Source organism: Alligator sinensis, unplaced genomic scaffold (genome assembly GCF_000455745.1).
Source record: "Alligator sinensis unplaced genomic scaffold, ASM45574v1 scaffold387_1, whole genome shotgun sequence".
NCBI classification, from domain to species: domain Eukaryota; kingdom Metazoa; phylum Chordata; order Crocodylia; family Alligatoridae; genus Alligator; species Alligator sinensis.
In genome coordinates this window covers 1,302,174-1,327,046 of record NW_005842196.1, presented here as the reverse complement: position 1 = coordinate 1,327,046, position 24,873 = coordinate 1,302,174, and the positions used below count along the sequence as shown (strand labels likewise).

General features: G+C 48.5%; 2 protein-coding genes across 6 annotated transcripts in view; both read left to right on the top strand.

Moving 5' to 3' along the window:
- Nucleotides 1–6: 6 nt before the first annotated feature.
- Nucleotides 7–11,133, top strand: XKRX (XK related X-linked). Its single transcript, XM_014521258.2, has 3 exons — nt 7–409; nt 4,238–4,497; nt 10,353–11,133. The coding sequence occupies exons 1-3, from the start codon at nt 75–77 to the stop codon at nt 11,096–11,098; spliced, it is 1,341 nt and encodes a 446-aa protein (XP_014376744.1). The 5' UTR covers nt 7–74; the 3' UTR covers nt 11,099–11,133.
- A 71-nt stretch (nt 11,134–11,204) lies between these two features.
- Nucleotides 11,205–24,873, top strand: part of NOX1 (NADPH oxidase 1) — a 32,092-nt gene continuing 18,423 nt past the window's right edge. For 3 of the 5 annotated variants that reach the window (XM_025207448.1, XM_025207446.1, XM_025207445.1), the window contains exon 1: nt 23,747–23,882. Coding sequence is in view for 4 of the 5 variants with exons in the window: in XM_025207446.1 (XP_025063231.1) it covers nt 23,838–23,882 (45 nt within the window). In the remaining variant the exon portion in view is untranslated. Of the gene's footprint in view, nt 11,327–11,991; nt 12,302–23,746; nt 23,883–24,873 lie in introns of those variants that run through there. The other 2 variants (XM_025207444.1, XM_025207450.1) reach the window with 2 other exon arrangements.

The following is a 24,873-nucleotide window of genomic DNA, read 5'->3' as shown; positions in this document are numbered from 1 at the left end:
GCCGCCCCCCAGCCACGCTGACGGCCCCTAGGCCAGGGGCACCGAGGGCGCTGGAGGGGCCCGGGCTTCCCAGGATGGACGGCGCGTGCGAGGTCTCCATCAGGGAGTGTTCGGAGCAGCCATCCTTCGAGGAGAAGACGGGGGAGCCCCAAGCATCCCCCAAGGCAAAGCTCCCACTGGGCATCCTCTTCTCCACGCTCCTGTTCTGCGGTGAGTCGGTGGCGGCCGGGATCCTGTGCTTCTCTTACAGCCACTCTGACGACCGCTTCTGGCTGGCGATGACCATCTTCTTCATGGTGTGTCCGTCCATCCTGGTCCAGCTGACACTCATTTTCATTCACCGGGATTTGACCAGTGACAAGCCACTGATCCTCCTGATGCACCTTCTCCAGCTGGGGCCTGTCATCAGGTGAGCAAAGGTGCCTCCAACCTCCCCTGTCCTAAATAGTCCTTGCCCAGCCCCAGGAACCAAATCTGAGATGACTTAGTGGCTTGAATCGGGTCCTCAAACTTTGTGTGACAACTTGGGAAGCTCTCAAGCATTCACAGCTGGAATCGTTGTGCAGGATGTTGCCAATGTGCTGCCTGTGACAGCTCTGAGTCCCTGCAGTTCTGTGCTGTTCAAATTGTTTGCACAGTACTTTGCCACTGGAAAGTATCTTGTGGGATAAATACCAAGGCTACTGGAGGGAGCTCCAGCTGTGGGGTAGCTCCTGTCCCTGGCAGTGGCTGTGGAGGAGCTCCTTGTATTTCCTGTGGTCCAGGCTAGATATGGGGCGCAGGAACTCTTGCTCCTTCTTTTAGTTTCTTTGTGTGAGGCTTCAGCTTCTTACGTTCCTCGTCCTCCTCCCCAGAGCAGGCAGAGGGTGCTTCCATAGGGTCAAGTAAAGTTTTAGAATGATGTAATTTTTAGCAAAACCTCCTAAGGCATTTAATTATCCCAGAATAGCTCCTGTTGCCTGTCCGCATCTCTGCCCACAGGCAGTCCTTCCTCCCCACCCCTAGCTGTACCTCTCCTTCTCATAGGCAGACAAGGTTCTTTGGGTGAATCTGATATCTTTTATTAGACCAACTTAAATAGTTGGAGAACAATTTTTAAGCAAGCTTTTGGGTTCAAAAACCCTTCTTCAGGCTAAGGAAGTTTCTGCAGTTGGTGTGTGCTCTTCCTGGATGGAATGAACAGTAAAGAAGCTAGAAGCTGGTCTGGTATGCATACGAGACGGGTAGTCAGTGAAAATGTAGATTGAGGAGTCAATGGGTGAGAGACAGGCTGGGGACAGGGGGAAGAGAGAGAAGGGGGGTGAATAGTGGAGAGATACCTGGGGAGTCAGATGTCAGGCAGGTTATAATGTCATAAATCCAATGTCTATATTTAGTCCATGATTTTTAGTGTCCAGGAGGCTGATGAAGTGGAGTTCATAGGCTCGTCTCTGGGGAGTGGTTTTTAAGTTTTCTTTTTGGGTCCGCACGGGTAATTGGGTATTCCTGTCTTTGATAGCTTGCTTAATAATTGTTTTCCAGCTATTTAAGTTGGTCTAATAAAAGATATCAGATTCACCCAAAGAACCTTGTCTGCCTATGTTCTTAGACCAACATGGCTACAACTTACACCCCTCTCCTCCTCAACACTTTTGTCAGTAAACCACAGGAGTTTCTAGAGAGCTTGCTCCTCTCTGGTATTGCCATGTTGACCAGAGAGAGGTCTGCTGGAGCTTATCAAGGGACCTTATCTGGCTTCTGCCTTCCCCTCACATCCTGTCCATCCCTGTTCCCCTCACAGTGAAATCTTGCTCTCTGTCTATCTGGAGGGCGGGTGGAGTTACTGTCTCTGTAAGCTTGTACCCAGGCTCTTTAACAAAGGTCTCCTTTTCATAGCTGCTTTTCTCAGACAGCACTTCCCTTTCCTTCAGTTTTGTGAGATTGTTAGAGAGACCAGGAAGAGTTGGCTTGTGACATCTGTGTACTAGCAGCTCTGTGGGCATGGGAATGAAGTCCCTGACTAAGGGAAGGCAGCTGCTGCCTTGGGTTTGATGCTGTGAGGTGCGGGGGAAGAGCATGTGGCAGAGTGTGAGAATTGGAATAGAAAACTTACAGCATATTTGCATGACTGAGGAGACAGCACCCCAGCTAATTGCAGCTCTCAGCCCAAAGGATAGTGGAGGAGGAGTTGGCAGCATCAGAGGCAGGAAACAGTGAGGAAAGATACCTGCATCTCATTCTTAGATAATGACTGTGATGGGCAGTGTGCTCAAGATGGGAGCACTCCCATTATTAGTTCTGTCAACTCAATCCGGCAACACAGAGTAGGTGGTGCAAAAAGCCATGCCAGCTGCATCAGAGCTCATTAAAGGCATAAAAACGTATAAGAACCTGTTTATTTCTAGCTAGACTGCATAACAGACTAGGTGCGTCTCTCTTGGCCTCTCCCACTGGCTTCCCTGAAAGGGTGTGGCTCACACTTTGCCCTGGGATGCAGTCAGGTAGTGTTTTTAGTTGTCTCCATGGAGAGCTGGGAAGGAGATGAGCAGAGCCAAGCAATGCAGCATGCAGCTAGCTTGTATCAAAACAAGCTAGCTGCATGTACATCTTCTAGTTCAGAGATGTACCCAGAAGCCCCCAGGGACTTGAGCTGTTGCTACATCCTGTCACAGGAAGCCGAGAAGGGGCAATCCCATGGTGTCCCTCTCATGAAGTCACACTAATGAGCTCATGTTCCATTTTGCATAGGTTCTAAAGAGTAAACACTAACCTTAACACTGAATTTCCAGAGTTTGGGCAACTTCACTCTGGTCATCTAATAAGAGTTAAATGGTTTTTGTAACACATTGCCAAGTCTTAGAGTAGCATAGCTTGTACCATTACAGGCCACCTGCAGGTTTTCTTGAGTTTGACACCTTGCATGAAATGCCTTGATTCTCATTACTGCATGATATTTCTCTGTATAAAAGCATGTGGTAGGATTTCTCTATGGTGGGTCAGTGCTGCATATGGCCTCCATGCATTTCAACTACAGAGGGCCAAATGTGGAGTGTCTGCAGTGCCTCTTGCAGTGCTTGCAAGCATCTTGTTCTTGTGAGAGACATCCAGGGCTATTCCAGAGAAAGCTGCCTGGTTTATGCAAATTATTTCAAACAAAGCCTTGCAGTCAAAGCTGACCAGAGCTGAACATATTGTTTCACCTGTTTTTGATGAAATGCCATAAATTATCTCTGATTCACTTGAAGCTTGTCCCTTTGGAGCAGCTGGGTTTCATATTAGAGTTGTCACAAAACATGATCCAGGTGAGGCTTAGGCTTTTGTAAGAGACATTCTACAAAATCTAATTCCACCTTGATCTGAAAAACAGCAGTTGCTTTTGCTTCATTAACTTTCCTAGTAAAACTTCCACCACTTGTCCTAGAGGTCCTTAGTTTTCAAGCAGAAGCCAAGCCTACATTGATATTAGTTTTCTTCAGCAGAGCACGTTGAACACATGCATTTTTCTTGGCTGATGGAGATCATGGGGCTCAAGTGGGCTGGAGTTCAAATGCTGAACTGACAAGGCTGGCACTGAAGCAGCAAAATGGTGGATTTAGACAGAAGCCCAAACCCCTGCGTGTTTCAGGGATGTATTGTAGGGAGGAATCTCCAGGGCTGACAAAGCCAACCATAAGCTTCCACCCAAAACATAGCAGAGGGACTTTTTCCCAACTCTCTGTTTACTGTACTAGGAACAGTGGTGGGCTGGCTGAGGAAAGACTCCTGCTCCCTGCAGGAGATAAAACACAATGCACAAACAATTCCTTTGGCCTGCAGGAGCTGTTATCCCAGTAGGGTATGAATGGACCCCCCCACACACACACACACACACAGAGTACCTAGCTATTTTCAAGCATGGCAGCAGAGGAGGCAGCATTCTGTGTTATATGCTTCCCACAATGCAAACCTAGTGCTCTGCCCTTCAATATCTGCATCAGGATGGTGTTTGCCATGCTGCACTCTCTTGCCAGCTGCCTGAGTGGGAGCAGCAATATTTTGAGAAGAAGTGGGGCACATGCCCTCTATGGCCTTATGACTATAGGTATGTGTGGCATTGGTAGCTCAGGAAGTTAAGATATTGGGGACCCCAGTGAGCATCACAAGGATGGTGCTGTCCACATCAGATGAGGAAGTAGAAGATGGGATACTGCTGACATGGAGGGGCTTGCATGGAGGGTCTGTGTGCTGGCTAGGCTGATGGGCTGCTTTGTTTGTGCAGGTGTGTGGAAGCCCTGGTGGTTTACTGCACCTCAGGGCAGGAGGAGGAGCCTTATGTCACCATCACGCGTAAGAAGAAACTCAAGAAAGGCTATGAGGTGGAGATGGAGCAGGAGGTCGGCCACACAGTCCGCAGGCTGGTCACACATCGTAATGCCTTCAAGCGTGTGGCAGTGATCCAGGCCTTCCTGGGCTCCACCCCACAGCTCACACTGCAGCTCTACATCAGCATCGTCGAGAAATACGTTCCTATTGCCAGAGGTAAAGAAGAAACAGGGCAGCACAGTTAGTAAGGAGTGAGGCTCAGGAAACAGGTTTAGAGCCTTGAGTGCTCCTCTGTCTCTGAAGAGCCTGCCAATATACAGTGGAAATATGAGAATGGGCTAGACCTGATTCACCCTGCAATACTGGAAAGTAATGGCTCCCAGGACAGAAGGTGGTAGCAGTGCTGCAACAGGCTAGCAGAGGGGGTGCATAGCAGTGCAGTACGCACTTGAAATTACAGCAGCTATTTAGGTAGTACAATCAGACCTGTAGGTGATATCCTTCCAGATCCTGTTACAGGCAGGAGCATACTCCTGAGCAGGTTAGGGGGGCACATCTAAATCAGATGTGGTGGACACTAGCTGGTACGGCCAATGTGTGAGTCTTCTCAGTGTGATATACTGCCCGAAATGGTTGGGAGCCTCTCTAGAACCAGCTTGTTTATCTTCCATGTAGGATTCTACTTCTTCTAGATTAGAATAAACTCCTGTCAGGTGTAGGATGGATGGGTCAGCAGTTGGGCAGTGGACTGGGTTTAGGATATCTGGGTCTTTAGCTTAGCCACAGACTGTCTATATGGCCTTAGGAGAATTGCATAATCTCTTTTTTTCCCAGTTTGTAAAATAGGAATAATATTTCCCTACCTGACAGGAATGTTGTGAAGCCATAGTCTGTTAATAAATGCAAGATGCTCTGATACTATGGTGATTATGGCAGAAGACAAAGTAAATCAGCTACCTCCCCAGGGAATAGTAACCTAAGGCTTCAACAGCTCTCATCACTGGAGGAGAGATGTTTCTTTGTGCATCTCCTGGAGAAATTTTCTGACCAAGAGTTCATCATCATACGATTTAAAAAAAAAAAATCAGTCAACTTAAATTGAATGTGTCTTAATCCTGGTTAAATCCTCCCACCAGGCCTATATTTGCTACTGCAGCTGCATCCCAGCTAATGGCTGTTGTGATGTCTGTTGAACACCATAAAGCTGCTTGAGCTCAAATTCAGCAGTCACTTGGTCAGCTGAGTAACCCTGCAGATCTCCAGAGCACTACTCACATGACTGAAATCATTTCTGTATGACTGCCTGAAGTCACTTTTGTTTAAATGTTTGCCATGTCACAGCAGGGCATATAGCCAGCTCCTAACTTTACAGGGTCGGTGTGTCTACAAACTACGGAAACAGCAGTTCAGTTTGACTTTTAAAACAATATTTTAACAAGCCTCATGAAGAGAAAAATTCATGACATTTCTTTGTTTTAACTTGTGATTAAGATTCCAGTTTTGTTGAAACTTTGCCAACAATACTGGGATCCCAAATATTTGTTGAAGTAGGGGACCCAGGAAAGGAAAGAGACTAAGGACCAAAATAAACCCCAACATAAGCCACTAGTATAAATTATATAAGGAACATTTAAGCTGATCCATTCAGTTGTGGCTTTTAATTTACAGTTAGGGGTGTATTTGGAGACCATCACCCTGGGAGTAGTTCATACATTTCTGTGGGTGCTGCTGTCTCAGGGTCTTGCCCAGTGTGGTCAGAGGGTGAGTTTTGATCTCATGTTGTAGATCCTTTCTATCATGCAAAAAAGGCTTCAGAAGCATAAAGCCGTCATTCCAGCATGGAGAGTTCCTCCTGGTGTGGGCACTACAGCCGTCAGCTCTGAGGTTTCTTTTGAGCTCCTTATTAGCTGTGTTTTAGGAGGTTTGTCAAGAATAGAGTAGGGATGAGGAGGCTGTGCTGGGGGTGATGCCACAGGTCACATCACTGTGAAGAACCTGGGCAGGTCAGAGAGGCTGTGGGGACTTAGACCCCAGGAGTCTCTCTCTGTCCTGAAACAGTCTAGGACTAACAGGGAACAAAACTGATTGAGAAACACTAAAAACCTATTCCCTCTCAGGTTGCAAGTTCTGTGTAATTTTTCCTATGACCACAGTGCAGAATCGCCCCTTGGGTGAGGTGGTGTGCTCCAAGCCAACTGCCTCTGTAATCTCATGTACCCAAGGTCTCATTACTTCTTCCATGCCACCCTCATTCTCCCCAACAAGGGCTCCAATTAAAAAATGCATTTAAGTAGGGGTTTAAGAGATTTCCTGACTAGGGATTTTTTTCTGAAGCTGGATCCTGATACTGATCCGAGAAGTAGCATCTGGTATGACAATAAAAACAGCTGAGGAAAGCATGATTCTTGTAAACATTTCTGCCTGTGTCCAAGCAGTCCCACTGAGTTTGACCCTTGCTGGTATAAAACATAGTGATTTCAACTGAGTTGTCAACTTATGCAGGTCAAGGATATGGCCCATATATTGTGACTGGATGGCTCCTGTGAGTCAAGTAAGACAGGTGTTTTTGCAGGCTCTGGCTCAGGATGGGTAAAATCCGTTTGATGTGGTCACACAAGCAAGATGGCTGGAGGACATCCAGGTTCTCTTTGGGTTTTGTCACAGGTTTTCTGACCTAGAGCAAGCTCATTAACCTGTGACTAAGTTTTCCCAGCTGTAAAATGGAAATAATATTATGGAGATGCCTCCCACAGGTGTGACGAGGCTGGGCTAATTAATGTTTGTGAAGCACCATGAACTGCACTGATGGAAAGAGCTCTCGATACCCAAAATAGAATTGTTGGGTCTAATAGAGAGGGAGCAGGGTCAGGCCCTTAAACACTAAAGGCAGATCTGAGCCTTTAAAATTCCCTGTGTACAGAAACAGTGTAACCTTTTCCTTTACTAGGTGATGTGAAGCTGGCATTATGGTTACTTTAGTGCATGAGATGACTGGCTAAGAAAGTAGAGAGTCCCATTTCTGTGTAAATCACACAAGCCTTTTAAGCTGATGAACACTGAGGAACTCAAACGAAGGTGAACAAACAGAAAACTCAGTCCCTGGTTCCACTGGTCTTTCATACCTACCCACAATCCCAGGTGTAGTGTGGGCCAGGATGAGATGCTGTGTTGGCCTTACCAGGAAGGAAGAAGCGGTTATTTGCAAAGCAAAAAAAGAAACCTCTGTTTCATTCCTGTGGGCTCTCAGTATTCACCTGCACAGCCTGCCTTTGACTGTCAGTGGGATTCCAGAGAGCTGAATGACCACCCAGGGATGCTTGCTTTTCTTGTTGCAGTAGGCATATGGTATTTTCTGGGTAAGCCAGTTGTCACAGTTCTCCCTTGAATATCATGATCATTCATGGGGTATGTCAAAAATCTGCCATTTAGGTGTGATTCATACTGTGAGAGTGGCTGAGGCACTAATACAAATTCCAAAACCCTTTCAGGCACAGATGCAGGAGAATAATCTTTGTTTAAGTATTTGTCTAGGGACTCTGCACATCAGCTTGAACCTATGTGCTTCTGTAGCTAGCAGCATGTACTTGCTACAGCCCACATTAGAAACTTTTCCACCATGGCTGTTGCACAATTTCCAGTGCCCAAGCTAAATTTGACTGACCTGCTATGTTTTCTGGAAATAAAAGCTGTCTTTGTAACAGATAGGCAAAAGGTTATTCTTCAGAGACCCACAATCACTGTTGTATGTTTATACCAGTGCCTAAATTTTTGCATGATTACTGATGAAACGCAAGACCTAGTGTACCCTAAATGTTCTGGATCATAGAATCACAGAAACTAAGGGTTGGAAGGGACCTCAGGAGGTCATCCAGTCCAACCCCCTGCTCAAAGCAGGACGATCCCCAACTAGATCATCCCACCCAAAGCTTTGTCTAGCTGGGTTTTGAAAACCTCCAAGGATGGAGCTTCCACCACCTCTCTGGATAACCTGTTCCAGTGTTTTACTACCCTCCTAGTGAGAACATTCTTCCTAATATCTAACCTAAACTTTCCTTGCTGCAACTTGAGACCATTAATCCTTGTTCTGTCATCTGCCACCACTGAGAACAGTCTATCTCCATCCTCTTTCGAACCCCCTTTCAGGTAGCTGAAGGCTGCTATTAAATCCTCCCCAAGTCTTTTCTTCTCTAGATATAATAAGTCCAGTTTCCTCAGTTTTTCCTTATAAGTCATGTCTGCCAGCCCCCTCACCATTTTTGCTGCCCTCTGCTAGACTCTCTCCAATTTGTCCACATCCTTTCTGTAGTGGGGGGCCCAAAACTGAACACAGTACTCCAGATGTGGACTCGCCAGTGCTGAACAAAGGGGAATATCACTTTCCTTGACCTACTGGCAACACACCTACCAATGCAGCCTAGTATGCTGTTAGCCTTCTTGGCAACAAGGACACACTGCTGGCTCATATTCAGCTGATCATCCACTGTAACCCCCAGGTCCTTTTCGGCAGAGCTGCTGCCCAGCCAGTCAGCCCCCAGCTTGTACTGGTGTATGGGATTGTTCCGTCCTAAGTGTAAGGATTTGAACTTGTCCTTGTTGAACCTCATGAGATTGTATTTGGGATTGTATTAAAAGCCTAATTTTATTATTGTACAGGGAAGAGGGAAAGCCAACTAGGCTTTCTGACTGCCCTACAACCAGCCCTCTTCTCAGCTGAGCCATTGGCTATCCAGATTCCATGATGGCTCAGTACAGGTGTCTCACAGCACTGGGCTCATAGGTTGTTACATCTGGTCATCCCTGCACAGGTGTTTACCCTTAGTTAAGAGGCCAGTATCAGGCCTGGCATAAAGGTGTAGTTGTGGCTTTGGGTCTGATTGCATGGGGCTCAATTTGACTTATCTGCTGGAGGGAGATGGGAGTTATTAGCTCAGATGGGGTGAGGAGTGGATGGAACATTAACCTTCTGCTGAGGGCCTACCCACTTAGCCCATGGTAAGGATAGCAAGTGTTCCCACTTACACTGGACAGGAAAAGAGGTCAGTGCCTGCACTTAAGCTATAAACAGATGTCTTTAGAACAGGATCAAATGTGTTAGGATGTGTCCTGGCACAGCTGATCCACTTCATTGGGTGACACATATTCGCCCACTGTCCCACAGGACAGGGACCCTGGTGCTTCAAGGGCCTGACCCTGTGGGACAGCTGCAAACAGGGGAACCAACTCAGGGTGTACTTCTGCAAATGGGGGAAGCCTGAGTCAGGGTGTGGCAGCAAGCAAGGGATTTTCAGGGAGTGCCTCTTCAAGTGAGGCACTTGGGCACATACTCCTGGGGCTACAGGGGCCCAATCCTGCACACACCCCTGCAGGGGAGTTCTATGAGTACACAGGATCAGGCCCCTGAAGCCCCACAGCAGCTGGAGAGTGTGGGCATCTGTGGGCTACCCATGCTCCCCCACCATAAAGCAAACACATGTCCACCACAAAAAACAGCACAAATTTATATTACCTGTTGTTGTGGCCGCAGTTTTGGCCATTTGTGATGCAACAAGGGGTATGGACAGCTGTTTGCTTGGGCTTCGTGCTGTTAGAAAAATGTTCATGGCGGCACAAAGGTGACATCTGTTTTCAGCCTTATACATACAAAATCATACAGCAGGCTTGCTGGAGCAGATTCAGGACACGCTGGATGTACTGCATCTGCCAGGGCTTGTTCTCAGCAGGGACATTCCTTTCCCAATTGGGATCATCTCTTAATCATGTTCTTTCTGTCCTCTCAGGGGCCCTGCTTCTGCTTGCTACAAGTTGTGTTGTAGCATTTCCCCAGTGACTTCTCCAGCCCCTGGTTCCCACCCATGATGAACCATCCCTCCCCAGGGCCCACTTGCACTTGCCATGACCTTTCCCTCCCCAGTACCTGCTGACCCCCTGAGACCTATGTGCCTTACATGTAGATCTGTTTGGATAATGTGGAGAAGGGAGGGTGCAAGCCAGTGCAGCAGTGTGCAGTGCATTGCTATATGTAACCCTGTCTGACTGCCCATAGTCACCACCTTCCCATCCCTCCCTTGCAGCCGTCCTGATGGGCATCTGTCTGGTGTCAGTCACCTATGGGGCGCTGGTCTGCAACGTTTTGGCCATCCAGATCAAGTATGATGACTACAAGGTCCACTTGCGGCCCCTGGCGTTTCTCTGCATTGTCTTGTGGCGCAGCCTGGAGATCTCCACCCGTGTGGCTGTCCTTGTGCTCTTCTGCACTGTCTTCAAGCACTGGATTATCCCCATAGCCTTAGCCAACCTGCTGGTTGTCTTCTTCCTGCCATGGGTACAGTTCTGGCGGAGTGGCACGCAGTTGCCCGACAACATCGAGAAGAACTTCAGCCGGGTGGGCACTGTGGTGGTGCTGTGTTCTGTCACTCTGCTCTATGCTGGCATCAACATATTCTGCTGGTCAGCTGTACAGTTGAAGCTGGCAGACAGGGACCTTATAGACAAGTCACAGAACTGGGGCCGCCTGGCCCTGTACTACAGTGTGCGGCTGGTGGAGAATGCCATCCTCCTTGTCCTCTGGTACCTCTTCAAGACAGACGTGTATGAGTACATCTGTGCCCCACTGCTGGTGTTGCAGCTGTTGGTGGGCTACTGTCTAGCTATCTGCTTCATGCTCTTCTTTTTCCAGTACCTGCACCCATGCCGCCAGCTCTTCAGGCATAATGTCTCAGACTTTTTACACTGTGTCTGTTGCCAGAAGATGGTGTTGGCAGACCCTGCAAATCTTGAAGCCCCGTATGAGCCTGGTGTGAGGCACAGCATTGTTTGATGTACTCAGCAGAGGAAGGGGGCAGCTCTGAAAGATTCAAGCACATGACTTGTGTTGAGGATAGTGACTGAGGCACAGTGCTAGCCAGGTGTCTAGCTCTGATGTGCCTGTTTACAGACAACATTGGGGGAGGAGAGTGGTGGCAAACATTTAGCAATGCTGTGATTTGTGAGGAGGATGGTCGCCAGGCTAGGTCCAAGGACCCTCACAACTAACCATTTGCACAAGGTGAGCTAAGCTGAATTCAGGCACAATTGCCCTGGGCTGCCTCTGCTGCAGTGCTCTGCGCTCTGAACTCACTGGGGCCTGTGACCAAGTGTTGGTTGTGCCCTGGGGATGGCTGTGTGGAAGAGAGAGGAGAATCCTGTCTCTTCGCGCTCTTCCTCTAGACAGTAGCTTTTTACTGAGAGGGACAAATGTGGTCTTTGTTGTGACATCCATGCTCAATGACTAACATACATGCACATTCAAACCCCTCAAGAAAACCTCTGTTGGGACAGGAGGCCAGTTGCTGTGAACATTGCTCTTCCAGAGCTTGTTCCCCACTAGCACCCTCCATCAAACACTAATAACCACCAAAATGGGTGCCTGCACTGGAGTGGAGCTTTGCAGCTCTATGTAAGTCCATGAATCCCTAGACACCACCACAGCCCCATGCCTGTGCCTGGCACTGCACTTCTCAGCTCTACACTGGCAGAAGGGAAGCCCTTCAAGATCATAACCTGCCCCAACCCATGGTGCTGTCTTACTGGTTATTACTGTATAGTTGTTAACCTCCAAAAGGATGAATCTTGAAGTTGAGGCAGTGGTAAATGTTTTGCGTTGGTTTTAAAGGAACTGATCTCACTGCTCTGGCTTCTATCTCTTTTTTGTGGTTGGTTTCACATGTTTGAACTTGAAAAGGCTGAGGGCTTCAGTGATCCACTTTTAGAGGTTAGAGAGAGAAGGATTTTCCCCCTTTCGGTTCCCTGGTTCTGTCTGTTTCACTGTGCTGCAGTAAGATCCTGGACATATCCTCTTTCTTAGCCCCCTGTCCTCCTGTCTGGGCAGGTTTTTAAAATGCAAGCAAATGTCCGGGTTTTTGCTCTGCTGAATTTTTCCAGGCACTTCAACTTGGCTGCTTGGGTCTGGGGGCAGCGGGGCAAAGTGACTGGCTGTCCGGGGATCACGTGCTCTGCGTGCAGGCCTGGCAGTTGCTTGCAGGTAAGAGAGACAGAGAGATAGTGTGTGTGTGTGTGTGTGTGCAGCCACATGCGAACTGCGTGGGCAGCAGGGCTGGGTGGGAAGGGGGACTGTAGGTCAGTAGTGAGGGGCACCAGCAGGGCTGTTGGGGGGGCAGGGGGATGCGGTCAGAAGTGAGGGGCACTGGCAGGGCTGGGAGGCAGGGTACAGTGGGCCAGGAGTGAGAGGCTGCGGCAGGGTGGGGGGGGGTGTGGCTTAAGAGTGAGGGGCAGAGGCAGGGCACGGGCATATCCCTCACAATCATATACTCCTTCCCCCTCTTCTCCCCCTCCTCCCCTTGCCCCTCACAGGTGTCCTCTTTTTTGATGCTGGAAATATGGTGACCCTATGCTGCAGCATGATGTATGTAGGTCCCTTTCTCTTTATGTTAATGTGTCCAGACCAAACCCTGGATCCTGGAAACAAGGATCAAGATGCCAACAGCTCCTCAGTTTCCATACAAGGCTGAAACAAAGCCTCAGACTGAAAGGTCCCTGTATTCTGGGAGAGGCATGGCTTCAGACTTAACTAGTAAGATACCCATCATCTACAACATATTTATAATTACTGTTTACCAGTTTCCTTCCTCCTTCCCAGTTATGTCTCTGGAGGATGGAGCACCCTCTTCAGAGAGACGTGGGGAAATGCAGTCTCACATTTGCCATTAGTTAAGACCCATAATGAAATGAAATGCCATTATCCCACCCTACTTCAAAGGAGAGGGAATCCCCAAGAGCAGAGATCAGAGCAACAGAACATGTCTCAGCATGTGGTGCCATGTATATATGACAAAGGTGGGGCACATTGTCCATACAAGCCGTGGCAGGAGTGCCCAAAGCCTGTGCAGCTGCCAGAGTTCAAAGCAAGCTGGAGTGAACTTCTCTATTTCCAGACTTCTGCAAGGTAAGTGCTACATGCTGTTCCTGCCAGTGGGGCTGAGGTCACTTAGCCCCATGAACAGAGGCCCTAGAATTTGCCCCTGACAGCTGATGAGCCAGAAACAACAAAGGAAGACCAAACACAATATCAGCCTAGTAATCCTAACCCCATTGCCCTCAGCCCTAGCTGGCTTAGCATCCACTGCTGCTGAGGCACAGCCAGGAGAGCGTGGCCTAACTTCCATCCTTATTCCAGCAGAAGCAGGAGCTTGCCTGCTTAGGGGCTGGTGTGGGAAATTACTCAGCAAATGGCCAGAGGCAGGTTTCACCTTGAACCACCATAGCTGAGAGTGTTAGAGGAGGCTGTTGCTACAGAGGGGTGTGGAACAATTGCTAACTTACCTAACCTGTTCCTCTGGTGAGACAAAGCAGAGACCTGCAGCCTACAAAAGCAGCTGGGCTTATCACTACCCATGGTTAATATCTTCTGTATTACACGAACACGGCACCCTGCTAATTAGCTGGGTTGCCTCAGCTCTGAGGAACACACTAGAGTTTATTTCAGCCAATCCAGTGTGGCAGAAAGAAGATAGATTAGTCAACATGGTGGGAATTCTGCCAAACACCCAAACGATTTTGAAAATGCAGGGATTTCCATTGCCAGACCCCAAAATGCCAAGGCTGTGATGTCAGATGGGATCACAGTGGGAATGGAAGGTCCTTTGGGAAATGGATATCTGAAAATCTAGTTCCTTCCCTGCTGCACAAGTCCTCCTGGAATGGCAGGCATTCACTCAGAATGGTCTGGAGCCACAAGCAAGGTACTGCTCTGTGCTGAATTGATTCACTGAGTGGATAGGGTGTTTGGAGAGAAGAGAATAGCACCCCTGTATCAGCAGCACTGTAGAGAGCTCCTACTCAACAGGGATGCTTTTCATTGCTGCACTCGATCTCCAGGAACAGCCTTCAACTAGATTTTATCATCATCCTGACTGAAGTAGCTCTCCTGCCAGCTGGGACACTGAGTGCTACAGCTGTGCTGGGTGATGTATGTACCTGTACTGAGAAGCAACTCCTCTATCAGACAACCTACAGACCAAGAGAAAGCAGATGTGTGGGGTGGTGACAGGTGGGAATTATCTGCACAAGCAGAAAGAGTGGGTTAGTGGCAGAACCCCAGGTCCTGATTCCAAGTCCATGATCCTACCCAGTGGCGCTCTCCTCCAGTCTTCCACTGTTCTGTTCTCGGACTCAATTTCTTGAGTCCCATTGAAATGTTCAACTAGCTTATTAGTCTGGGGATGGTAAACCAAGATCCTCAAATGCTTGATCTTAAGAGCTCAGCATGTAATTTGGGGACATGGGACATAAAGTTAGACCCCTGGTCTGTCACTATTTCCCAGGGAATCCCCATTTTGGAAATCCATTTAATCAACTCTTCTGCTACTCTCAGACCAGTGATGGTCAGTAGAGGGACAGTCTCAGGATGCTACATGGCATAGTCAATAATGATAAGCAAGAACTGGTGTCCACTCGTGCTTTTGGGCAGAGGGCCCACAACATCTAATGTGATGTGTGAAAATGGCTCGGTGATGACCAGCATCACTCACAAAGGCACTTTGGGGTGTTTCTTCTGGCTCACCCTTTGACACTTGGGGCAGGCTACACAAAACAGTTCGACTTCGATGAAGCCATAAAAACCAGCAGAGAAATGAGCCTCTGTCTTTTCCTTCACTAATGTCCTCCCAGGGGGGTTGCATGGGCCAAGCTCACAAGACTACACCATCACCTGACCTATCCCCTTCTCCCATGCCCTGTTGAATTCTATATAAAAGTCCCTGACCTAAACTGGGGTAAGGTGTTACACAAAGCAAGGTAAATTACCTCCTGCTCTCTTCATGCTAGCTCAGTTTCAAATATAGATTGGAAGGCCAGTTCCTCCCTTTGAGCCTCCTGGAATTGGGTATTACTTGTGAGACCCTCTGTATCAAAGATTCTTCATAGCCATTGGCCTGTTTATGTCTCATCTTCTCCATTCAGACCCATTCAAGTCCTGCCTTTGGACCTGATTATATCCAGGATGTCATAAATCTTGTGGAAATCTCTACCCAACACCATTGGGTATGGCAGTGTCAGCAGCATCCCTACTGGCATTTCTCAGGTGAGACTGTGTGCTGTCACCTGGACCCTTTGCCTGGAGTAAATCAAGGCTTGCCCATGCATGCAAATCATCTTTATAGCACTGTAGGTTGTAGACCCTTTGTGGGGTACCAGATCCACCCTTACTAGGGTTGTGCACACCCTGTGTCCAAAATAACTTGAACCAGTCTCCCAGCTACACTGACCATGACTGTGGGTTTTTTCTGGGTGGCATCAATTGTGGCCTTCCCCAAGATGCAGTCCATCGTTTCAATCTGGAGGCCTTCCTGTGGGTCTGCTCCCCTTTGGTTCTACCCAAGATTCGGTAGAGGGTGGATATGGTTGGGGGCCAGCAAAACAGTCCCTGGCTATCAGCCCCATTCTCCTGAAGTGGAAGTATACTATTCCTTGTGGTGAAGATTTTGGTTCTTTATTTTCCTGTTCCACCCTCTTGTTGGGCATCCTGGGAGTGGCAGGTTGCCCCGCTTTAACAATTTTCTCCCTTGGTGGGTCTCCCTGGGCACTACTGAAGTCCTCAGCAAGGCACAGAACCTTAGCCAAGGTCTTTGGGCAATGACATTGGACCCACTTTTGAATATTTTCCTTTAGGTCAGAAAGGAATTGCTCCATGAGGATGCTATCATGTATCTTGTCCTTGGATATAATTGAAGGTTTCAACCATTTATCCAAGACGTCCTCCAGGCTTTGCAGTCTTCTCTTGCGAATTGTCCTCCCTTCTCTTCTTCATCCTAAACAGTTGGTGGTACCATTCAGGGGTGATATCCAACTGGATTCAGGGGTGATATCCAACAGGATTTCATTTTTAACCTTATAGTCTTGGGCATCTATTCTCAACATCAACCAGTAGGCCTCCTAAGCCTAACCAACAAGGAGAACTCCCAGCTTACTAACCCATTTTTGCTTTATCCAACCCTGCCGAGACTACCACATATCTTCCCAGGTCATTTTTGGAACCTTAAAGCCTGTTATGTTCCATTGGACCCAGTCTTGCTGTTGTACTACTTTCTCATCCAACGCGACCTGTCAAGCAGTCTGTTGTTGCTACTGTAAAATTTGTCCCGTTAGATTCAGGGTCTGTCAAAAGGCATCCACCCCTGCTATTGCCCCTGGTTGCAGGTCCTTGACTTCTTCCTGGGCTGGGACTTGGTCTAAGTTCCCAGCCAAAGCACCAAATTGTTGGGGGTAGGTGCTGTATGGCCTAGGCCTTCTCTGGCCTGACATCTTACCAGAGGACTACATCAGGATGTGGGTCAACGCTACCACAGCCACTCTCCAGTGTTATCTTTACTGCCTGCCACATCTTTGATCTTTAAAGTTGGGAGTTGGTTATCCTGGCTGATAGGTTTGGGCCTATCAGAGTAATTTCTAGGTCGGAGGAATTTCTTCATGGGGCTCCACTTCCCCTTACACTCCACCCTTACCACATCCTAAATGTTATCCAATTTCTTCTTTTGGGCCATGAGCCCTTGTCACAAGTATGGCAGTCTTTCCAATGCTGCCAGGATCCTTGTAATCAGTTCAGTAGAAGTCCACCAGCAGCTTAGTCCTGTTTGGTCTGCCACTCATTCAGGGTTCATCCCCTTCTATTAATTGACTAACAGCCTTCAGAAGCAAATCAGCTTAAATAAATTCCCTTTATTCCTTTACCATCTCAAAAGGTACATCATCTGAAGTCCCTTCATTCAGGGTTTATCCCCCTCTTTCAATTCATTTAGCTGTACCTAACGGAAAATCAACTAAAGAGATGAATTCACACCTGGATGGCTCTACTGCCCCGCTCACGAAAGGCTCAGGCTCCCATGCCACACATCACCCATCTCCTCGGGTGCCTACTTCAGCCTGGGACTTCAATCCTTCTTCAGGCGAGCCATCCCAGCATCCTGTGGGTGACCCTCATGTTCTTTGGTAGTCCTCTGACCACTCATGCCTGTTGTCATGCGCTCCTTCATCACAACTTGCTGCAGGCTGGTGCAAACAGGAGAATCCGCCGGCTTCTTCCCTCCTCAGACACAGCAGTCTCTCCTTGGCTGCCCCTCTCCAGGGCCATAAGTACTGCTCTGGGCTCCCTCGCCACCAATCCAGATGGAGCACTGTCTGTGAAAATGAGGTGGGGTGCTCCTGGCTCCAGCTCTGCTCCTTCTTTCACCTGAGGCAAGCATGGGGTGATTGTGATCCCTGGGACCTCTTCTGTGTCCAGCACTTCTCCCTTCACACCCTCCCATTCAACAGATGGAGAAACAAAGGCAGAGATGGGCATCCAACATCTCAGTAGCAGGGCTGGGAAGAGGTCTTGATGCTCAGTCAGTGTAATTCCCCCACTGCTTCCCAAAACCACTGTAACAGGGAGCCATTGGTCCCCATTACTTAAGAACAGTGAAGAAAGAAACTTACCATGCCAGCAGCAAGGTGGCAGGAAATGGTGATGTCATCAGCCGGTGTTGGGAGCATTTACTGCATCTGTAAAACAAGCAACATTGATAATTGAGAACAGGAAATCGCAAGGATAAAAGGGGAGACGAATGAACAATAAGTGCCCTGGAAGGGGAGCCTGGAGCTGTAGTAATTTGACTACAGTGCTAATTTTCATGCGGAGGCACAAGAGCGATGGAAAGTAATGTCTCTTGAGGATCAAGGACATAGAGGCATTGCCTGAAGCCAGGGGTTGGTGAACCCCAGCCAAGGTAACAAGACATAATTAAAGACTTTGTTATAAGTTACTGAGTGAATAACCAGACTGGAAAGACTTATCTAATTGTGCTTGACTTGAAGTGGGGAAGAGTACTGACAGGCAAAGAAGCTATTTTTGTTGGTCTTTTCTTTCTATTTTTTTATGGTTATCAATTATGATAGCGATGGTATGAATGGGATGTGTCCACAAAAGCCGAGAACAATTGTATTTATTGTGAAGTGAGCAGACCTCTGGTCTCACAGTTATTAAGCGAGTTAAAAGATTACTTCACCACAGCAACCATATCACAGAGTTGCCCGTGTGTTCTTTTTTAAAATTAACTGCCATCAAGGCATGGAAGATGAGTAAGACATGGGAGAGACTCTGAGTCAAAGTCTTTCTCTCTTATTGACTTAGGAATAATACCCGCTCACAACCATATAGCAGGGCCATTCTCCGGTGGCCTCCTCTTTCCAGCTGCAGTCACCTGGGAGATGGCATTCTCCCACTTACCTCAAACACGCGCTCATTCTGGAAGACTCCCTACTTGACTCAGAAATCAGCTCTCAAGAGCATTTCCCCTCATCACTCCTTAGAAACATTAACCCAGAAGGAGCATGTGCCTTTCACCTCACCTGGCTAACTGAACTTCCTCCAGCATTGAGGTAAAATTGAACAATAGGCAAGCAGGCCCAAAGTCATGGCAACCCGCTAGGTCAGGCCTGAAGCTAGCCTCTTAGGGCATGTGTAGATGAAATAGGGGCCCTAAATTAAAGTGGTGGGTTTTTAAAAACACCACTTCGATTTAGGGCCCTTTAAACCCCTGTGTCGTGTGTACACCACACTGACTTACCTGCCTTTCCGGCAGTGGGGAGGGGAAGGCAAAGTGCTGGCAGGTGGAGCTGTCCCTGGGCTGCGGGGGGGCTGGTGCTTCCCTCCATGGCAGCAGTGGCCCACCCTTGGTGGTACCCACCTGCAGGCACCCAGCTCAGGCGGTCCCAGGGGACACCACAGCCATGGAAGGAAGCACCAGGTCCCCACGCAGTTCAGACAGGCTTGTGGGGGGATCAGACTAGCTGCTTTTCTTGGGCAGAGCCTGCCTTCCCGGGCTGCTTCCAGGCTGCCTGCAGGGCTTCTTGCAGACCCCAAGAGCTGCACGGAGCCCAGTGCTTCACTCCGTGGCTGTAGAGGCAGCAAACTAAAACTCCTTGGAGGAGTTTTAGTTTGCTGTGCCCCAAGTCATTTAAGGTGCATTACACCACCAAATTTGCTACAGTGGCTGTAATTAATGTGCAATATGCCGCAGACGCATGCAAACACTGACATCATTGAAGCAGTGCAAAAGCATTTAGCCCGCTTTAAAGTGTTGTGCACACATGCCCCTCATTTCGTCTACACATGGCCTTAGCCAAGGGTATAATTCGGAGCCTGGCTAGTGATGTCCTCATATAACCATACAGCCTGTGGGCCCAATGCTGAGATATTATAGTGATGGCACAGTTCAGGTATCTAAACAGCAGACAGCTCTGAATGAGAAAACCCTGAAAGAAAAGGGTGATTAGATTTTGTGTAAATGAGATTACACTCATAGCAGCTGGCTTGGAGCGCACAACTGAGATTCTTAGGGGGAACCACACAGAATTTACAGCCTGAGGGGAAAAGAGGGTTATTTTTAGTGTTTCTTAATCATCTTAGTTCCCTATCAGTTCTGGACTGCTTCAGGGCAGAGAAAGGCTACAGGGACTTAGACCCCAGGAGCCTATCTGGCCTGCCCAGGTTCTCCACAGTGATATGACCTGTAGCATCACCCCCAGCACAGCCTCCTCACCCCTACTCTATTCTTGACAAACCTCCTAAACCAGAGCTAAGAAGAGAGTCCTCATAATAAACGGAAGGACTGTAGTCCTGTCAGTCGCAGTGCCTGCACCAGGAGGAATTCTCCATGCTGGAATTAGAGCTTTTAGCATCCCTTATGCTTCTACAGCCTTTTTGCCAGGTAGAAAGGATCTACAACAGAGAGAGGCAACCCTTGACATGGATGCCAGTGTGGCACACAAAGGCATTTTGCTTGGCATGCGTGCCTCTGGACGGACGGTGGGAAAGGGGCTAGGTCTGTGCTGCCACAAAAAGGATCAGATCCCTTGAGGTTCCTATGCCATCCATCCCTAGCTCACCAATATCTTACGAGTTGAGGTTGCAGGTGTTTTTGGGACTCTGCCCAAAAATGTTGCCAACCCCTAATCTACAACATGAGGGCAAATCTCACCACACTGGGCAAGACCCTGAGACAGGAGCACCCTTAGGATTTTGTAAACTCTTTTTGGGCCGAGGGTCTCTAAACACAATACTCATAAATTACCACAACTAAATGGATCTGTTTAAATGTTCCTGACCTCATTTATACTAGAGGCTTATGCTGGGGTTTATTTTGGTCCTTAGTCTCTTTCCTTTCCTGGGTCCCCTACTTCAACAAATATTTGGGATCCCAGTATGGTTGGGAAAGTTTCAACAAAACTAGAATCTTACTCAAGTTAAAACAAAGAAATGTCAGGAACTTTTCTCTTCATGTGGCTTGTTGAAATATTATTTTAAAGTCAAACTGAACTTCTGTTTCTGTAGCTTGTAGACACACTGACCGTGTAAAGTTAGGAGCTGGCTGTATGCCCTGCTGTGACATGGCAAACATTTAAACACAGAAATGACTTCAGGCGTGTGAGTAGTGCTCTGGAGATCTGCAGGGTTACTCAGCTGACCAAGTGACTGCTGAATTTGGATTCAAGCCATTAGCTGGGATGTAGCTGCAGTAGCAGAAGTAGGCCTAATGGGGGGATTTAAATGGGATTAAGACAAATTCAGTTTAAATTGACTGAAAATTCAAATGGTAAAATGAACTGTGGGAAGGAAACAACTTCCAAAGGGGGGAGGTAAAGTCACTTGGAGAAGAGCTGTTAAAGGCTGAGGTTGCTATGCTACGGAGATAGTTGATGTACTTTGTTGCCATACTCCCCATAATATCAGAGGACTTCACATTCATTTATATTTTTTAGCCTCACAATACTCTTGTGAGGTAGGGGAGCACTCCATGGGGTGCATCCAGAGGAGCGCGCACGTGCGTCTTGCAGCATCTCAAAGCCCTTTGAGACACTGCAAGAGGCAAGTGCAGGAACAAGAAAACGTTCCCTGCGCTAGTGTGGGGGCAAAATTAGACCCAGGGGTAAAAAAAAACCTGCAGCGGAAAAAAAGCAGGGTAGGGCACAGTCCCCTGAAGCAACTGAAGGCTGGGTCCTCCACAGAGATGCTCTGGTAGCAGCCAGATCATCTCTATGGCTGGCCTTTGCCCTGGTGCTGAAGCACGCTGCCTGCATGTGCAGGGCAGGCAGCGTGCCAGCCGCAGGGAGCTGGACCTAGACTCCAGTGCTGATAAGTGGTGAGGGCAGGGCTGGAAGAGGGGGGAGGGGACCATGGGGGGGACCCCTGCCAGCCCCCAGCCGCCCTGATCACTGCCCCGCCCAGCCCCATCCCCTGCCTGCCCCCCACGCTCCCCCATCACTGCCCCATCGGGCCCTATCCCTCACCTGGCCCCATCCCCCGAACCACCCCATCACTGTCCCCCCCAGCCAGTTGGGGCCAGGAGGACATCCCTTGACGGTTCAAAGTAGACCACCACGCCTGGAACATCTTCTGGGAGATAGCTGCCCAGATGGCTGGGCAGGGGCACATATGTCAGTAGTGCTGCACAAAAGCCAACTTTGCAGCCACTGTCCGCTGGCAGCTGGCCCAGAGGGGCAGATACCTCTACAGGCTGTGCAGTCCCCATCTGGGTCTGGCAGGTGTGCAGCAGGTCACAGCTGAGCAGCAGCCCCCACTGCCAGACTGCTGCAGTGGGTACAGGGTGCAGGGAACTCTTAGGGCTGCTTCAGCAGTCCAGCTGGCACAAGGGGTAGCGTCCCCAGGTACCAATTGGCTGGGCCCCAAAAGCTCCTGAAAGCAAATAGCCCTGAGCTACTTGACAGGGCAGCTTTTTATACTGCTGGGGACAGCACAGGTGCTGGCCCCAGGCTCTAGCTTCCCCTGGCTGCAGATCCAGGAGGAGCCAGGCAGGCTTATTTTGCCCCAAGTGGCCCAATTTGCCCCACACCAAAGTGCATTTCCAGGCATGTGCACTGAGGCAAAAAGCCCCAGCTAAAATTTGCGCTGCTTCTCTTTGAGCTGCTGCAAGCGCACATACCTGTATGTGTGGACGGTGCTCCTTAAATGAGCTCCGATACTGCTAACCACAGGTATTCAGGTATCAGGGGTCAGGCCCTGTTTCAATTAAGAAAATAGCTTAAACAATCACAAAATTTTCTTGCTTTTTGTTTTGTGAAGGGATACTCAGTAGGCCTTTGCAAAGCAGCTAGTATTTGCTTTGGATTCAGATTTGGCCGATTCAGGGGACAGTGATTCGATTCGGTGATTCGAATCACTGTCCTGATTCAATTCGGTCAAATCTGATTTGGAGATTTGGCTGCTGCTGAATCTCTGAATCAGCCAGGCCAGGCCCATCCCCCACCCTCTCCCAGCCCGGCAATGGCCTCCCCAGCTCCTGGCACTTGGAGAAAAAAGCCCTGGATCAGTGGGTGCTCCCAGGCGGGAAGGGTGGAAGGGGGGGCACGATCCCCGCTGCCCCTCATTGCCCCACGGTGCATGGGGGACTCTGCATGAGCCCCCCTGACCTCCCCTTCTCTCCCCCAGCCCTCCCACAGGTACTCCGCCCGGGCCAACTCCGGCCCTTTAAGAGCCCCCCGCCCCCGAACTCACCACTCCTGTCAGGAGAGGGGCAATCCCCACTGCCCCCCATTGCCCCGTGCCATGTAGGGGGTTCTGCATGAGCCCATAAGCCCCTGATGCCGCTGTAGGTGTGGTAAGTCATGGGGGTTCTCTCGGCATTTTTTTTCTTAGAGGGTTGGAGCTGTCCCAGGTGGGGCAGCCATGGGGGGCTGGGGGAGCGAGATTAGGCCTGCCCCCCTGCCCCTAGTACCTACCAGTTCAGAGTCAGCTGCAGCTCCCTGCTGCAGCCACTGGGGACTGCCCGAATCATCAAAGCTCTCGGAATCTTTTCCAAAGATTCGGAGAGCTTTGAATCAATTCAGACCTTTAGATTGGTTCTCTGATTCGATTCTGATTCAGAGATTTGGCCACTGAATCATGTCAAATCCCCTCCGAATTGAATCACCAACCAAAGCTTCACACAGCCCTAATACTCAGGTCATGTTTCCAACTTTTCTCTGGGCTTTTTTCCCCCACAAAAAACTCTGTTTTCTTCTCATAAACGCTGAGATTTTTTACAAATCACCAGACTACAGGAGTTGGAGCTTGGAACAAGACAGCAAAAAACTGTTGCAGGACTCTCCATTAAAATGCACCTGCTCTTTTGTCTCTGTGCCCATTTGAGTGTGTTGTTTCCAGCTGGCAGATAGACCCTCCCTGGGGCAAAAATGTTAAAGGTTTTTGAAAATGTTCTGGACGAGCAAAATTGGCACATGCTTCAGGTGCTTCTTGGTGCTGCAGTCAGGCTCTTTCTGAGAGAAACTGTTTTGAACTTATAAGAAATTACTTAGTATTTCCTTAAAGAAAGCTCTGGGGAAAATCCCCTGTAGCTCTGATTCCATAGGCTGGGCAGGATGCCCGAGGTCCCACCGATGTCATAAAAACCAGTGAAACGAGAGAAAGAATCACAAAGTTGCAGAGAGTTAGGCACAGAAGCTGAACAGGGAACTCTACCTGGGCTGACGAGATAAAGCGTGTCTGGAGCACAGATCCTCATAGGAAGATGGGAAACTGGCTGGTGAACCATTGGTTTCCAGCTCTGGTGATCGTAAGTGCTTCTTTACACACAATCAGCTAGGTATTCTTTGTGGACCAGGATTATATGAAGAATGTGTTTTAAAAAAAGATGTCTTGTATGAGCTGGTCATGGAGAAATAGCAGATACTGCTAATTTTTCATGGTTTGCAAGATTTACTGAATAAAATAGTTTTATGAAGGTATAAAAGGTTAGGTCTTGCCTGATTCATGGCACCATTAAGCATGTTTTTCATTTTAATCATGGGACTTTAGTAGCTAAGCAGGTACTTAAGCTCAGTCCTGAATCACTGCTTAACAAACTTCCATGTTTGAGGTCTTCTCTAAAAAAGGGATAAATAGCTTGGATGTTTAGACATGATCTGAATCCTTGAAACAGGGAGGAAAGGGCAACGTCATCCATGGTGAAATTTCTTTGACTTACATCAGGGATAAATTTGGTCTGTGGTCTTTTGGATTTAGATTAAAAACAGGAATTTGTCTTTATATTGAAACTATGTGATGAAAATTGATTATACTTATTACATAGTCATAATATAATTCCCAATTTTTACCTTGTTTTCTGTCAGGGAAGCTTAAGTAATCAGACAATGAATTTCTCAGATTCTTTTAAATTAAAAAATAAGCAAATCTCTTGATTTCTATAATATGAACAAATAGCAAATAGAATTGAGCAAATACAGTACAAGTTCTGTTAACCGGTATCTTACAAGCCGACATGCTCTACTAACCGGCATGCCGACTTGAAAGATAAAGTGAAACTGGAAGTGCCCACCATGGCACTTCTGGTTTCTCCAAGCCCCCACGGCCCAGGGGCATAACAGGCTGTGCGGGGCCCGCCTCCCTGTCCCATGGGGCCTGCAAGGCCCGCGGGAGGGGCTGTGATGTGGCGGGAGGGGTGGTGATGCTGTGGGGGGGTGGAGGGACACCCCAAATGCAGTGGGAGAAGCAGCGACCGGGGCCACTCAATTAACCAGCATATTTTGTTATCTGGCATTCCCCAT

Bases quoted from the DNA above. Each gene is read 5' to 3' on its own strand.
- XKRX (XM_014521258.2), top strand. From the start codon at position 75: ATGGACGGCGCGTGCGAGGTCTCCATCAGGGAGTGTTCGGAGCAGCCA. The intron at 410-4,237 runs GTGAGCAAAGGT...TTGTTTGTGCAG, and splicing joins CAGCTGGGGCCTGTCATCAG to GTGTGTGGAAGCCCTGGTGG. The intron at 4,498-10,352 runs GTAAAGAAGAAA...CCTCCCTTGCAG, and splicing joins ATACGTTCCTATTGCCAGAG to CCGTCCTGATGGGCATCTGT.